This window comes from Cherax quadricarinatus, chromosome 45 (genome assembly GCF_038502225.1).
Source record: "Cherax quadricarinatus isolate ZL_2023a chromosome 45, ASM3850222v1, whole genome shotgun sequence".
NCBI lineage: Eukaryota > Metazoa > Arthropoda > Malacostraca > Decapoda > Parastacidae > Cherax > Cherax quadricarinatus.
In genome coordinates this window covers 9827908-9845407 of record NC_091336.1, presented here as the reverse complement: position 1 = coordinate 9845407, position 17500 = coordinate 9827908, and the positions used below count along the sequence as shown (strand labels likewise).

Below are 17500 nucleotides of genomic sequence, written 5' to 3'. Positions count from 1 at the left end.
ACGTGGCGCTAATGGCTGTTATATATGCCTGTCCGTTTCTCGGATACTGCTGGAGTCAGCACGGCTCAAGACGGGGTGTGAAGTTGACCCCCCTCCCTTTCGTCTCTTCATCCCGCTCTCTCCCCGTGAACCCTCCCCTCTCACAGCTACTCCACGTCACCCCTGGCCACATGTGTCCATCCTGTATCCCATAAGGTCGACAGCTAGTTTTAACACCCAATGGACTACATGTAGGTCATTAAGACTGCATGTAACATGTACAGGATTAATTAAACTGTGTGTGCTGAGATGTATACCCGTCTCAGTGTATTGCTCGCCCGTGATATATACTGGCCTCTGGGTGTTCTACCTAGTCTGCCTACCTGGAGGATATTCCGGGGATCAATGCCCCCGCGGGGCACCGGGCCTCCAGTAGCAACAGCCTGGTTGACCAGGCAAGCACCAGACGAGCTTGGCCCATGGCTGGGCTCAGAGAGCAGATAACCTCTCGAAACTCTTCAAAGGTATATCAAAGGTATCAGAGGGCCTGTCCATGACGCGGCCTCCTGGTGGATCAGGGCCTGATCAACCAGGTTGTTACTGAAGAGAAAGAAGTTACAGAGTAGTCCAACGTACCAGCCAAAGCCCGGCTAATCTGTCACTGACTTCAGGTATCTGTTCATCTCCCCCTTGAAGACAACCAGGGGTCTATTGGTAATTCCCCTTATGGCTGGTGGGAGGCTGTTGAACAGTCTCGGGCCCCGGATACTTATTGTGCCTTCTCTTAGTGTACCAGTGGCGCCCCTACTTTTCACTGGGGGAGTGTTACATCGCCTGCCAAGTCTTTTGCTTTACCATGTATAGCTTGTCCGAAGTATAAGTAACTTTATTCAGGTACAGGTACACAAATACAGTTACATAAAGGGTATAATACATAGCAACATATGTATAAATTACCTAGGATGATCTAACTTTCCCAAAATTTACTTATTTCCATTGGAGTCCTTGTAATATTTAAACTAGGAGTTAAAACAGGTAAATCAACTATAGACCCAAAGTGTATAAACCTTGTACAGTAATTTCCAGCCATTGATATACGGATTACCTACACAATATAACTCTTAAATTATTAGTATATAATCGTTGAATTGCAAACAAGGCACGGTGCAAGACAAACTTTTATTGTGGCAACGTTTTGCTCTACACAGCAAAACGTTATTCCAGTATAAGCTTGTTCAAAACGTGTCTTCTTCACTGTTGTGAACATTGATCTTTCATCACTACCAGGTTAATACGCTAAAGTCCGTCCTCTTAAATATTAAGTAGATTTTCTACATACAGTTTTAATGAAATTTGTAGATTTAAGTTATTAAGGTCATGTCAGATTGTCTTCAAAAAACAGTTATATACCATAACGTCAATAAATGCTTTAACCAATCGAGCGGATTCTACAATAGTCATATCACTTAGGTTTTTTAAAAGTCGCACATATGACTGTCTCAGCCACAGTGAAATACCCACTTTGGTAACATAATGGGTTGCAGAATATTCACCTTATTACTGTTGGCCAACAAAAAAAATGCTTGAACTAGACAAAATACTGTAGATTAAGACCTAATAATAGTATCTCTTCTAGACAGCATGAAGATGCTATTTTTAAATCATAATTTTAGCATTTTATTCAACTCTAGTATTCTTTATTGACCAACTGGATCGTGCTGCATATTAATATGGAAGTCAAGAGTTCAAAGCTTGTGTATAGCCGGGAACTACTACTGGTTAAAGTTATATCTTGTGCAGGTTATGTAACACAGTGTGTGTGTGTGTGTGTATATATGTATATATATATATATATATATATATATATATATATATATATATATATATATATATATATATATATATATATATATATATATATATATATATATATCCCTTCCTTTCTGTCTTATCTCCACTGAATAGTCGAATACAACCTTATATACAATGTTTTTTCTAGTTTAATTTCAGTTACAGACTATATCAGGATTCTTCTCATTTATAATGTCGCCTAGTTTTAGTCTTGAGATTATATTAGCATACAGAATATTTAAAAATGTGTCTCACTCTTTGTTATACGATGGTTATTTGAGAAGCATATGATGATAGGTCGGTGCAACCCTGTTACTCGTAATTTTTTTTTACCTTACTGCTATCGTTATTTTATCTATTAGAAGTGTTGGAGTCCTCGACCTTCACGCCATCATACTTTGAAAAGGTCTTATCTATTAAGGATAGCTTTACAGCCTACTAGTTTCTGTCTCTAGCTCTCCTTGGTATTTTTTTCCCTTTATGCGTTATCCTCTTTAATATTATTTTTAGCGGCCTCCTGTTATCTTTATCTATCATATTTTTTTCATCTCGCATAAATGCACTAAGCATTTTGTTATCTAGTTTATATGTCGTTCATTTTTATTCTTTTCTGTTCATCATTTTACTTAATTTTCAGCACAGCCAAAGACAACAGGCTCTCTTTCAGAGAAAGTTACCTTCCCTCTTGAACTTTCATAAACTAATTTCAGTCAGGATTCCTTGCTGTACCCTTTTCTTGAATCCTCTAAATCCGGAGTCTTCAGAGAGGGGGGGGGGGGGTGCCTCTATACAAGGGCTCATAATCCAATGAATTGATGCTCCCCCTCACCTTCTGTCCAATCAGAAAGATTACCCTCCCATTAACCTTGCTCTAAGAGCCTCCCTCTTTCTGTTTTAGCATTTCCCCAATAATATAACTGCGTATTTTCTAATTTTATTCAGGGGGGGAGGGTTAGCTAGCGCTCATCCCGTATGGATCATATGGGTTCCTGGAGACTAGGAGGTTCTCGTAAAAGTTCGAATCCTGTTACTTAGATCAAGTCTCTTACCGACATCAAGGTACCACCTTCCCTTGAAGCGTATTTCATAAAGTCTCATTGAAAACTGCTCTACAGAATTTGCTTATTAAATATTTTAACATTTTACTTTAGTGCTCAAATCTCTTCGTGTTGAGTTTCGTCGCCGCCGCCGCCACGTGCGTCCGTGTGCGCGTATATGTATAAAGAATACCTGGAGGTTATTCCGGGGATCAACGCCCCCGGGGCCCGGTCCACGACCAGGCTTCCCGGTGGATCAGGGCCTGATCAACCAGGCTGTTACTGCTGGCCGCACGGAGTCCAACGTACGAACCACAGCCCGGCTGATCCAGCACTGACTTTAGGTATCTGTCCAGCTCTCTCTTGAAGGCAGCCAGCCAGAGGTTTATTGGTAATTCCCCTTATGCATGGTGGGAGGCTGTTGAACAGTCTTGGGCCCCGGACACTTATGGTGTTTTCTCTTAATGTATCAGTGGCGCCCCTACTTTTAATTGGGAGTATTTTGCATCGCCTGCCCAGTCTTTTACTTTCTTAGGGAGTGATTTGTGTGTGCAGATTCGGGACCATTCCTTCTAGGATTTTCCAAGTGTAGATTATGATATATCTCTCTCTCCTGCGTTCCAACGAGTACAAGTCAAGTGCTTCCAAGCGTTCCCAGTAGTTAAGGTGCTGCACAATACCGTGATTGGAACAATATATAAATAACCCGCACATAGAAGGAAGAAACATGACGTTTCGGTCCGACTTAGACCATTAACTATGTGCCGGTTTTTTTTTGTGTGTGTGTGTGTGTGTGTGTGTGTGTGTGTGTGTGTGTGTGTGTGTGTCTGTCTGTCTGTCTGTCTGTCTGTCTGTCTGTCTGTCTGTCTGTCTGTCTGTGTGTGTCTGTGTCTGGATGTGCGGGCACAACAACATATTTATAAAACGAAATTTTACCGACTTTCGCTAATTGGTCATACTCGTCGGGTTGTTTGGTGGAATCGAGGCTCAGCTACTGGCCCCGCCGCCTCTTTAACCTCGACCCCTGCAACCACAAATAGGTGAGTACACACACACACACACACACACACACACACACACACACACTGGCGTCTTGAGCTCTATCGTACCTCCTCTCAATACAGTGTATTACGTTTGCCTCTACCATGTGTGTGTTCACCTAACTGGTTGCAAGGGTCGAGCTATTAGTTTCACTTCACTGGCTGCGTGATCCCTATCATACCTATTAATAAAGCTATGTATGGATTCTCCCACTACCACTTCGCTGTCTGGGTCGTTCTATTTCCTGATCACTCGAAGGCCAAAGTGTTTTTTTTTTTTTTCCTAAATAAGACTACCATTGTGTTAGGAAATATTCTAGCATCTTGGTAACGTGACATCGATTTCTTGCATTTTCTTTTATGTGGTACAATGTTTGTCTAGACATCAGTTTTTGTGAAGTATTATTTTGCGGTTGCTGATGTTGTGCTTGTATTTTTTTTTTTTTTTTTTTTTTTTGGAATTGACGAGTACATTGCTCTTCAAATAGGTTAAAAGGTCAAGGTTGTGTGTGTAACCTTAAACGTCCCGTGAGGGTCGTAGACTGCTGCTTTAGCCTCGCTCAAACTTAATGCACTCGCCACGTGTTTCTTGCTGCTTTAGTATCATGATTATTATATCATTCAGGGAAGCGCTAAATCCATAACGGTTGTTCAGTGCTTGTATGCATTTGTTGCGTTGATGGATGGATGTTGTCTGTTGGGTTAGCTAACAGTCTTTAAAATTTTTGTTTGTTCTTTGTTTTATACGTCTGCAAGGGTGCTAGTTAGATTGTTTTCTGCTTTATTAGATTTGTTATTGACTGATTATTTTTACTTCTGTAAATTGTCCTAGTGTGGTTGTGTGAGGTGCTTAGTATTTGTTCGGGTCGGTGCACTTCCTTAATTTGTTGTACTGACAAACTAAGGAAGTATAAACAGAAACACGTACGATATCACGTGTTTCTGTGGTCCGTTGGGGATCATAATTTAAGGATTAGCTGTGAATGTCTGGTTGTACCGTGACACGTCTTCCTGTACCTAAATTCATTTTTACGTTATGAAATTTTAATGAATTAGTTGACAAACTTGAATTGTAGGCCATAACGCCCGTATAATCTAATAAAATAACGTAATCTGAGTTGCTGTGGTACATAATCTCTGCTCGTGAAAGCATTAAATTTGTAAACTAGATACCTTATTTTGAAGATGTTTCTCCATCCGGTCGCTTCATCAGTTCAGTACCATTACTGCAACAAAACTGCAAGCCAGAATATGAACTAAGTTGCCATCGTCATTGCAGGTTGATGGAAAGCAGCCATCCCGTTGTCATGTTTCACGCATAAATGGTTAAATGTTTTGCACTCTGGCAGATTTGTTCTTTCCTGTCTCATGAACACACATGACAGGTAGATCTCAGAAATTACCACTGATGTTCATAAGAACATTAGAATAGTGGAGTACTGCAGTAGATCTACTTGCCCATGCTAGGTAGGTCTGTCTCAGTCACTTGTGTACCTGTTCATATATGTTTACTATCCCCTGTTTATAATAGTTTTTATTCCTGAAGTATTTCATTTTCAATTTAGGACTCCTGGTCCGAGACCGGGTGGGCCCGGGAGATGATCCCCAGAACCAGTAACAGTAACGTCGAATCAGGATAACAAGGAAAGTGCAGCAGTGTTACGAACTCTCGCATTGGTTTATAACAGTTACGTGGCACTATGCAAATGAAGTTGAAAGACTTTCGAATTCTTATCTCCAGAGGATTATTAAGACAAGATAACCCAGGAAGGTCAATTATTGTGGCTTCTTTCTCTTGTGGTCTTGAAGTCTTCTACCAAGATGCCATCCACAACACTAGAATAATTGCAACTACTTGTGAATGTTCTGCAGTCACGTATGCATTATACACCCACCGGGGAGATAAGACCCGACAGCTACTATCCAACCACCGGGGCGATAAGACCCGACAGCTACTATCCAACCACAGGGGAGATAAGACCCGACAGCTACTACCCAACCACAGGGGAGATAAAACCCGACAGCTACCACCCAACCACCGGGGAGATAAAACCCGACAGCTACTACCCAACCACAGGGGAAATAAAACCCGACAGCTACTACCCAACCACAGGGGAAATAAAACCCGACAGCTACTACCCAACCACAGGGGAAATAAAACCCGACAGCTACTACCCAACCACAGAGGCGATAAAACCCGACAGTTACTACCCAACTACAGGGGAGATCAGACCCGACAGCTACTACACAACTACAGGGGCGATAAAACCCGACAGCTACTACCCAACTACAGGGGAGGTAAGACCCGACAGCTGCTACCCAACTACAGGGACGATAAAACCCGACAGCTACTACGCAACCACAGAGGCGATAAAACCCGACAGTTTCTACCCAACTACAGTGGAGATAAGACCCGACAGCAACTACCCAACTACAGGGGAAATAAAACCCGACAGCTACTACCCAGCCAACGGGGAGATAGGACCCGACAGCTACTACCCCGTCACAGGAGAGATAAGACCCGACAGCTACTACCCAACCAACGGGAAGATAAGACCCGACAGCTACTACCCAACCAACGGGAAGATAAGACCCGACAGCTACTACCCTACCACAGGAGAGATAAGACCCGACAGCTTCTACCCAACCAGCGGAGAGATAAGACCCGACAGCTACTACCCAAGCAGCGGAGAGATAAGACCCGACAGCTACTACCCAATCAGTGGAGAGATAAGACCCGACAGCTACTACCCAACCAGCGGAGAGATAAGACCCGACAGCTACTATCCAGCCACAGGGGACATACGACCCGTGGAGAGATAGGCCCCAGCAACCACAGTGTTAGCCTCGTGTGCTGTCATACAATACTAATATCTCACAATTTATTGCTGAAGGTAATTTCTAGAGTTTAAAACGTATTAATAAAATGTATAGGGTAATAGTGGTCAAAGTGTTTGTACACCTGGGTTATTTGAAAATGTAAATAGTTCATTTTGCAATTGAATTGTTGCAGGTGCACCCAGTCCCAGTGGCGTTAGCGTAAATAACTGTTAATATCCAGAGCAGTGTGTGCTCATCACGTTCACAATATTCTCTGGAATAGGATATTCACTGGTCGTAAAATATCAGTGGACTAGGATGTTTGTTTTCTCAGAATGTTTACTGCAACGGAATATTTAATTATGGAATTCCTTTCAAGGGAGGTGCTGCAACCTTAGATCACAGATATGCTTCTTTAGGTTACGCTAGTTGATTGTCCCAAACCACGTAATCTGAACTCCTATATGATGCAACCTTAGTTTATAGGTCACGTAATCTTAGCCCATAGATCATGCAATCTTAACTCACAAATCAGGCAATCGAAGCTGCAGTGTTTAGACACTATAGTGGGCTCTATTTTCACTGAGGACACTGCACACCTTAATCCTTGATCCTGGATTTTCATCAGACATTTCGTGGACCTCTAGTGACCGTAGTCTAGACAAGGCGTCCTAGCATGTGCCATCATTAAACTAAGCCAGCAGGTGGATTACTGCAGCCAGCTGTGTATTAGGTAGTGAGAGATGAAGGGCACAGCTGTGCACATGCATGAGAGGACGAGCATGATGAGGGAGGGTAGCTGCATGTCCAACCCACCCTCAAGGCATCCCAGTTGAAAGAGGTGAGAAGACGAATTAGTGTGTTCAGGAGCGCTGCGCTGACAAACAGAAAAATGGAAACCGTACACAAGGCTGGCGAATCATTACCACCATAAAACCAACGTTCTTATTTCAGTCGCTTTTCCGAAAATTTTAAGAGTTAAATTAAAAAGCCAACGTTTGCTTGGTTAAGTTGCGCTCTAATACCCTTCCCGAGAAAAGTACTCTTAAAACCCACCCAAAGTGGTCAGGACATTTAACCTTTCTTCTGTTTTCCTGCCTTCACACACTCTTTTACACTACTCTTCCCTCAGTACTTCACCTCAGTCTTGCTCTTGTAGGCTAAAACAATACTACTCCCCCACACGCATGCTTACCCAAATTAATATCATGGATATGCGCTAAACCCACAGGGGCTATACAGCCCCAGGGGAATGAGTAGGGGTCAGTCTAGTTTGAACCGAGTAAGGGGAAGGAGAATAGTCTTCTGTAGTCTCTTCTGGGAAGGGGGGGCCCATGCCCCCCTGTAAGGCCCCAGACCTGGATCAAGATCCCTTCGCCGGCATCAAAGTACTCATGTTGAAAAGTTTCTAAGGTTTTAACAAAAGGCTCTCGTATTTTAAGGTCATGGAAGTTCAAGGCATTAATTACGCTGACATTAAAAAAATGTGCTAATAATTATTGCCTATAATATTCAGAATAATAACTACAGAAACATGTCTAAATATACACAATTGCGTAAATGGAATAGTTATTATACCTGAATGTAACTGTATTCCACTGAAATGTAAGAATTTTTGCCAGGCTATTTGTTAATAATCATAGTCATGAACTATTAGGAGGAGGTAAGTTGACAAGAGCTAATATTAAATTCTGGCAAGTGTGGTAGTGCCCATGTCTGAGGCTGTTGCTGCTCTTGCTTTTGTCAGTCTTATTGCTGCAGCTGCTAAGGTTATTGCTGCTGCAGCTATCGTGGTTACTGCTCCTGCTGTCGGTGATGTTATGTTCGCGGTGTCCCATCTTCATTGTTACAGGAGCAAAGCTAATGTGATACCCATCTTTATTGATTGTAGTTACAGGAGCAGAGGTAGTCTGGTAGTATCCCGTCTTCAGTGTAGTTACAGGAGCAGAGGTAGTCTGGTAGTATCCCGTCTTCAGTGTAGTTACAGGAGCAGAGGTAGTCTGGTAGTATCCCGTCTTCAGTGTAGTTACAGGAGCAGAGGTAGTCTGGTAGTATCCAGTCTTCAGTGTAGTTACAGGAGCAGAGGTAGTCTGGTAGTATCCAGTCTTCAGTGTAGTTACACCAGCAGCATAAGTGACTAAACACTTCAACAGTAAACAAATATTTCATCATGAACCCCTACCACACTATGGAATATCCAGTTTTGCTCATATAAACACTATTGGCCCCAAAACTCCTTTAAACCTCCCCTCAGGTGTTAAAACACTACTTACCTATGCCCAGTCGCCGTGGACCTGCGACCTACCTTCCAGATAGAAGGGATGTTTTCATAAGAACAAAGCACTGCAGCAGGCCTATTGACCCATACTAGGCCAGTTAGTTCTTCGGTTTCTGACCTATTTAATCATCTACAAAAATTTTATTTTTACTTATTGGTAACGGACAACAGTAAAATAATATACAATGCAATATTGGTCTGGCAGCAGCAGACCTTTATCTTCGTTTAATCAGGGAGAAGCGTTAAATCAGCAGGAGTCATGGCGGGGATTCAGGTGCAATCCAAAAGGAAGGATATCTAGTTACTTGGATCAAGAATCCTTTAACGGCATCAAAGCAGCTCCCTGGAGGAGCACTGTTGGTGCTGTTAAGCTGGAAGGGCTTGGAGGTGATGTTCAATTATTTAACTCATGGGTAAGAGCTAAACCCTTTAGGATTCATACAGCGCCTGGGGAATGAGAGGTAATCAGGCTTCCTCCAATTCCGTGGATCGAGAGACTCATCAAGAGCACCTCCAGTGAAGGGTGTAATGCGCAGTAGCTGGGTGTGGGAGACCTTGCTGTAAGCCGGCGTGGTCTTGTAAGGCAGCAGCAGCAACTTGTGGTCACTGCACCTTGTACACCCACACCCACCAACACGCGTATAAAAAGCTTCCTGAAAGGCCCAAGTACCAGGTTACACAGGGAACAACCATTATTGCTGCTGTCTTATACTTACGAAGGTGAACCATAAAGTATCTACCATTTGTTTATATTTAAGCTTCGGTGTAATTAGCGAGATTTTGTCTAGTTAGTAACATTTTAAGAACATAAGGAACACTGCAGCAGGCCTACTGGCCCATGCGAGGCAGGTCCAAGTCTCCTACCGGCTTAAGCCAATGACCCAGCCTAGACAGGTCGGGTCACATTTACTTAAGGAAGGAGCACGGCATCAGACCTTGTAGCACAAGGTAGTCAGGTTCGACTCGCACCCACCCACACCCACTCATGTAATCATCTAACCTGTTTTTAAAACTACACAACGTTTTAGCTTCTATGACGGTACTCGGGAATTTGTTCCACTCATCCACAACTCTATTACCAAGCCAGTGCTTTCCTATATCCTTCCTGAATCTGAAATTTTCCAACTTAAAGCCATTATTATTATTATAATCAAAAAGAAGCGCTAAGCCACAAGGGCTATACAGCGCTAACTTAAAGCCATTGCTGTGAGTCATGTCTTGGATATTTTTAGCACGCTATTTATATCCCCTTTATTTATTCCTGTTTTCCATTTATACACTTCAGTTATAACTCCCCTAATTATACGCCTTTCTAGATAGTGCAGAGTCAGGGCCCTCAGTCTGTCCTCAAAGGGAAGATTTCTGATACATGGGATCAACTTTGTCATCCTTCTTTTTACGTTTTCCAGAGCATTTATATCCATTCTGTAATACGGTCACTAAAACTGTGCATCATAATCTAAATGAGGCCAAACCAAGGATATATATAGAGTTGAACAACCTGAGGACTCCTGTTATGTATGTTTCTTGATATAAAGCCAAGGATTCTGTTTGCTTTATTGCGAACACTTATTCACTGTTGTCTTGGTTTTAGATTACTGCTAACCAGAACTCCCAAATCCTTTTCGCGATCAGCAGTATTAAGATCTACATTATTTAGTTTATATGTGGCATGGTTATTTTCCTGTCCAATGTTTAGAACTTTGCATTTGTCCATATTAGACTGCATCTGCCACTTCTCTGACCACTGCATCAGTCTATTCAAATCTTCCTGGAGTGCTCTAATGCCCTCGTCAGAATGAATTCGTCGGCCCAATTTGGTTTCATCGGCAAACTTGCTTATATCTCTATTTATTCCCTCATTTATGTCGTTTATGTAGATTGTGAATAACAAGGGGCCCAACACTGACCCCTGTGGAACACCGCTCGTGATGCTACCCCGCTCAGATTTCTCTCTATTTATGCAGACTCTGCTGCCTATCTGTCAGCCACGCCTCTTTCTAGGAAAAATTTTCACCTGTTCCGTGTGCCTTGATTTTCCTCAATAGTCTCTGATGTGGGACTCTTTCAGAAGCCTTCCTGAAGTCCATATACACAATATCATATTCATTACCATGATCTACCTCTTCAAATACCTTAGTGAAAAAAGTTAATAAATTTGTAAGGCAGGAACACCCTTTTGTAAAACCATGCTGAGATTTGTTGATCAATTTATGCTTTTCAAAACAGCTACGAATTGCCCTGGCAATTATTGATTCCATAAATTTTCCCACTGTGGAGGTTACGCTTATTGGTCTATAGGTCGAAGATAAGGACCTGTCACCTGCTTTGAAAACAGGTATCACATTTCCCATTTTCCACTTACCTGGCATTTTGCCAGTTTGTAGTGATATGTTGAAAAATTAGCCAAAGGCTTGCTAAGCTCCTCTTTACATTCCTTTAGAATCCTTGCGTACAGCTCATCAGGACCTGGGATTTGCTAGGTTTTAATTTATTTGTCCAAGGACCATGTCATTTGTGACCCTATTCATGCATAGTGTATTATCGTCCTGTTCTACATAATTTACTATTTCTGGAATATCGCTAGTATCTTCCTGTGTAAAAACTGAGAAGTGTTAAAAATTCACATTTCCTTATCACTGTCGGTGAGTTGACCCGAGTAACTTTTGAGTGGGCCTATCTTGTTCCTAATCTTACTTCTGTATACCTGAAAGAGTCCTTTTGGGTTAGTCTTCGATTCCCTTGTAACTTTAACCTAGTAATCTCTGCTTTTCTTATTATCTTTTTTCTCTAACTGAATATATTGATTTCTTAACTGCCTCTCTCTCCTATTTTGATTCACCTATATGCCTCTCTTTTGACCAATGAGATGTGTCAGTCTATTGTTTATCCATTTAGGATCATTTTTGTTTGATCTAATTTCCCTATTTGCAACATAAGTTGTCTGAGCAGCTAGAACTATGCTCTGGAAAACGTCACATCGACAACCATCACCACCTACCTGACCCATGGTCAGGTCATTCCAGTTCAGCCCACCCAGGTAATTTCTCAGTCCTATGAAATCAACCAAGCAGAAGTCAGGGACAGAGACTTTAATGCTATTATTAGGGTAAATCCATGATATATTAAAACTGAGTGATTTGTGATCACTTTTCCCCAGCTCATCATTAACCTCAAGATTATTAATTAGTGATTCCCTGCTGGCAAGAACCAAGTCAAGCAGGTTATTACCTCTAGTTGGTTCTGTCACAAACCGTCTTAAAAAATCCTGAATCGTATCAAGAAAGTTGCTTGACTCAAAATTTCCTGTCTAATTGCTCCAGTCAGTTTGTCTAAAATTAAGATATCCCATTAGCACAACATTTTCGTATGTAGACGCTTTACGAATTTCTTCCCATAGAAGTTTGCTGCGCACTATCGAGGTTTGGGGTCTGTAAATCACACCGCTGTATAGCCCTTGTGGCTTAGCGCTTCTTTTTGATTATAATAATGTAAATCACACCCATGATTAGTTTTTCACGGCCCTCGAGAAGCTGTAACCAAACAGATTCAGTGGCTGATGCTTTCAATTTTATATCTTGTCTGACAAAACAATTTAAATTATCTCTGACCTACATTGCTACTCCACCACCCTTCCTGTTAACCCTATCACTGTGGAATAATTTGTATAGCCTTGTATGTGGCATTCAGAAGGCATCTCTATCTTTCAGATTGAGCCAGGTCTCTTATAGCAATAATAACTATGCTTCCTTCACTTGCAATTAATCTTAGTTCATCATTTAAAAAGATAACTGCTTAAGTTAGGGCCTTGAACTGCCCTAAATGTTTCATTATGACAACAGAAAAGCTTTCACAATAACAATGGATTTCTTTTTGCAAGGGGGGAAGATATACAGATATATATATATATATATATATATATATATATATATATATATATATATATATATATATATATATATATATATATATATATATAAAATCTACAAGCTAAGTCAAAGAGTAATGGACTGTAATGGGACTTATCTTGATAGACAGCTCTCGCCTACACAGCCGTCCCTGTAGGCGATGTCTTAAGAAGTTGTCGTGTGCACTTCCTAAGAGCTGTGTGAAAAAAAATGTATAATTACCCCTAGGGGGTGTTGTGTCAGTATTTTCATAACTGAATACTGACTGGATCCTATACTCGTGTGTTGGGCTAAAAAGCCCGCCCATAGCCGGGTTTATGGTAAGTTACTAGATCGTATCTTGGTTCTCAACTGTGCAGTCAGTTGAACTGCAATACGTCATAGTAGACTTACCTGGGTATATATATCAACCCTTATTAATAACCAGGGTATCGGTGTCTTCATTGAAGCAGACGTGTTATTGAAGAATGTCGCACTACACTCCGTCAGGATCGCACCACTCGTTGTTACACACTTCATCAAGTATTGTTTATCATTCACAGTCATATCACTAAAGAAGTTTTACTGTGTTGTTTGAGACACTTTTATGCACAAAAACGTGCAGATCAATATTCTTTGTTCACTATCCTGGTGTCAATGTGTCCCTTGGCAGGGTTAAAAGCAATCTAAGCTAAGACGCCCCTCGCCGCACTTTGCTTGCCCCCAGCTACAAAGGAAAAGCTGATAGCATATTTCCCCTGCTTGCCAAACTTCCACCAGGAAAGAAGCAAAGCAGAATGCTTGATTCTTGCTGTTTGGGCATAGATAACAATGTATACTATCTTTAACATGGTAATAAAGTGGGTGCAGGACTTTCTTTAATTGTCCTGCTAAGATAGGAGATTGATTGTCTCTCATTAAACTAAACTATTTGCAACACTGGTCTCTTGCAAGGAGTCACATGACCTATGATTGGTACATGCTGGTTAAGCATCTGCTTTCAATTACTAGATGTGGAAGTAAACAAGATGCTTGCCCTTTTTGAGAGAGCTGGGCCCCTCAGGGCTGATATCCCCTTCCTGGAGAAGATTTCTCCACAAATAAATAAATTATATATATATATATATATATATATATATATATATATATATATATATATATATATATATATATATATATATATATATATATATCGCGCAAGACAAGCCACAGGGGAGTGGAAATCTTTGGCTCAAGTACTTTCACACTTAGTGCATCATCAGGAGCTATGCAAGGTTGCAACTGAAGTAGTGAGGGTAAGTTTTTTCTCAGAATAGCGCAGAGTGGGCCTGTCGCCTCAAATATATATGTCGTGCCGACTAGGTAAAATTGGCCAGTTAGCAAGAACTCGTTTAAAATTAAGTTCTTTCAAAAATTTTCTCATATGTTTAAAGCTGTATAGCCCTTGTGGCTTAGCGCTTCTTTTTTATTATAATAATAGTAATCATATGTTTAAAGATATATTTTTTTATTTTTTAACGTAAAAATTAATTTTGTACCAAAAAGACATTAAAAAACTTACCTAACCTTATTATAACAAGTGCAGTTTAATTCAGCCTACTCCACCTAAATATATGTTAGGTAAGTTTACTGTAACTTAATAATAAACAAACGCAATGAAATATATTTTTTTTCATTAGGTTCGGAATGAATTTTTACAAAGTTATTGCATACATAAATTGTTCGGCAAGAAGAGTGTTGCTATTTAAGCCAAACTCGCAAGTTTTACCTATTCGGCATGGTATATATATATATATATATATATATATATATATATATATATATATATATATATATATATATATATATATATAAAGTTTGACGGCATGGTCTTGTGAAAATAACCGCCGATAAGGCATAGCTCTAAATGATAGAATATAGAAGTTCGAGTTGCTATGTATGCTTGATATTTTTGTTGTTTACATATAGTGGGTACTGAAGGCTAGACCATGTGGCAATAAAGTTCTACATGTATATATGTATATATATATACATATATATATATGTATATATATATGTATATATACAGATGGGAGTGAGAGCATCAGGCAGGATCGCGTGGACTTACGCAGTGAAACCTTATCATGCCTGATGCTTTATTTAAGGATGGACTTTATCAAGTCCAGTCATGGACAAACCACAGTTTTCAAGGTTTACTGGAAATATCGTTCATCCAAGAGTGCAGGAGTTGAGGGCTGGAAGGTGTCGCGGTGACTTCATACTGATTATGGGGTACATAGGAATGATATAGCAGAAGACCTTAGTTGTGTATATTGAGACTATACTAAAGATGGTTAACCGGTTGGAAGGCATAAATACCCTGACAAGGTAAGAGCAAACATTAATCTGGCGAGGTTTTGCTTAAGAATGAACCTTTTCAAGTCAGAATGGAGGGAAATGCCTTGGAGAACATAGTGAAGGGTGACATTTAATCCACCTAGAAGTGGTGTCACTGGGTTGTGAAGTCACAGCGTAATGCTCACCATTGAGCGAATCTTTTGTCTAAAAGATTTGTCCTTGTATTACCAAAGAAGGTTAATTTCGGTCTAGGAGTACAGGAACTGTAGGATGGTAAACCCCATTTTTGAGCTAGATTCTGACGAATTCTAGTACAATCCCTGTTTTGTGGGTGGGTATTGTAACAGTGTGTGTTCTCTGGTAGGTTTGTGAATAATAATAATTCATAAGAGTCACACATCACCTGAAAATAGGAAGAAGTCCGGGTCGATTCAGTGAAGGGCGAGATAGGTCTTGTTCCTCGGATAGAGCCTCTCGCCGGCTTCCAGATACTCCTGGAGGGGTGGCCTATTAGTGGTTTTGGAAGTATTAATCTGAGAGAGGTAGTAACCTACCACTGTTGTGACATGATTTAAAATTCACTGGTGAAAAGCGAAAACCGATTTGCTATGTATTTTTTTTCCATTTGTAATCTGGTGTAAGAGCTGTTGTGTTTTCCTCTGTATATAGTCGGTTAGGTGTTTCGGCACAGCTGTGTTGCTTTACATTAGTCAATTCGTATGAAGCGAGTCCTTACCTCTTCTCCCCCCCCCCCTACTAACACCAATAAACTTTCACAGATCACTTACAGGATGGGTCCTATTTAAATTATCATAAGTCAGGGATACCAAGGTTAGTTATGTTCATGAGTTAAACCCGTACCTATCATAATTCCTGGGGAATGGCAGAGAATCGAGTTTGATTAAAGACGAGGGATAGCTTTAATTCATCGGATCAAGAACTTCTGACCAAGGATCCTCCTCTAAAGTTAAGGCTATTGAAGCCTCGCTGCTCAAGCTGACATATTTCATCACTTAATTTAAGAAACTCGTCTTATGTGACGGAATACGAGAGGGAAACCATCTTCCTTTTGTGCCTACTTTGTAGAGTAGCAACACATCACTGATGTAACCAGCTTTGTTTATTGAAAAGATGGTAAAAGTAGCAGGCGAGGTTAGTATGAAGTGTAAAGCGGGAGGAGAGCTAAGCAGCCGGTGCGAGTGACCAGTTCTTGTGGCTACAACAGCCGCAGCCATTAGGGTGCGGCCTAGTTCATTCAACTTCCTTCACGGTTGCCCCCCCCTTGCTTGCTTGCTTGCTGCTGCGTATGACCCCTCACCAGACTTGCTGCTGCTGTATACAACCCTCACTACGTTTACCGGGTTGGTTGTGAACCCCTTACCATGCTTGCTGATGTGTACGACCCCCACCACGCTTCCTACTGTTGTGTATGATCCTCACCACGCTTCCTGTTGTGTACGACCCTCTTCACACTTCCTGTTGTGTACGACCCTCTACACTTCCTGTTGTGTACGACCCTCTACACTTCCTGTTGTGTACGACCCTCTACACTTCCTGTTGTGTACGACCCTCTACACTTCCTGTTGTGTACGACCCTCACCATGCTTCCTACCGTTGTGTACGACCCTCACCACGCTTCCTGCTGTGTACGACCCTCACCACGCTTCCTACTGTTGTGTACGATTCTCACCACACTTCTTACTGTTGTGTACAACCCTCACCACTGCCAGCTTTTATGTACGACCCTCACCGCGCTTCCTACTGTTGTGCACAACCCTCACCACTCTTGCTGCTGTTTTCCAGGCTGTGCACCACCAGTCACCACACTGGCAATGCACCACCAATCACCACACTGGCAGTGCACCACCAATCACCACACTGGCAGTGCACCACCAATCACCACTGGCAGTGCACCATCAATCACCACACTGGCAGTGCACCACCAATCACCACACTGGCAGTGCACCAATCACCACACTGGCAGTGCACCAATCACCACACTGGCAGTGCACCACCAATCACCACACTGGCAGTGCACCACCAATCACCACACTGGCAGTGCACCACCAATCACCACACTGGCAGTGCACCACCAATCACCACACTGGCAGTGCACCACCAATCACCACACTGGCAGTGCACCACCAATCACCACACTGGCAGTGCACCACCAATCACCACACTGGCAGTGCACCACCAATCACCACACTGGCAGTGCACCACCAATCACCACACGGGCAGTGCACCACCAATCACCACCCAGCAGTGCAC

General features: G+C 41.6%; 1 protein-coding gene across 2 annotated transcripts in view; it reads left to right on the top strand.

The window, feature by feature from the left end:
- Positions 1-17500, top strand: part of LOC138853999 (uncharacterized) — a 54240-nt gene that overhangs the window by 1880 nt on the left and 34860 nt on the right. The window contains exon 1 of one of the 2 annotated variants that reach the window (XM_070094281.1): positions 1-6801. This exon is cut by the window's left edge and continues 799 nt beyond it. The exons of the other annotated variant lie outside the window; for it this stretch is intronic. Coding sequence (XP_069950382.1) covers positions 5786-6730 — 945 coding nt within the window. The 5' untranslated portion in view covers positions 1-5785 and the 3' untranslated portion in view covers positions 6731-6801. The remainder of the gene's footprint in view (positions 6802-17500) is intronic. 2 annotated transcript variants of the gene reach the window in all.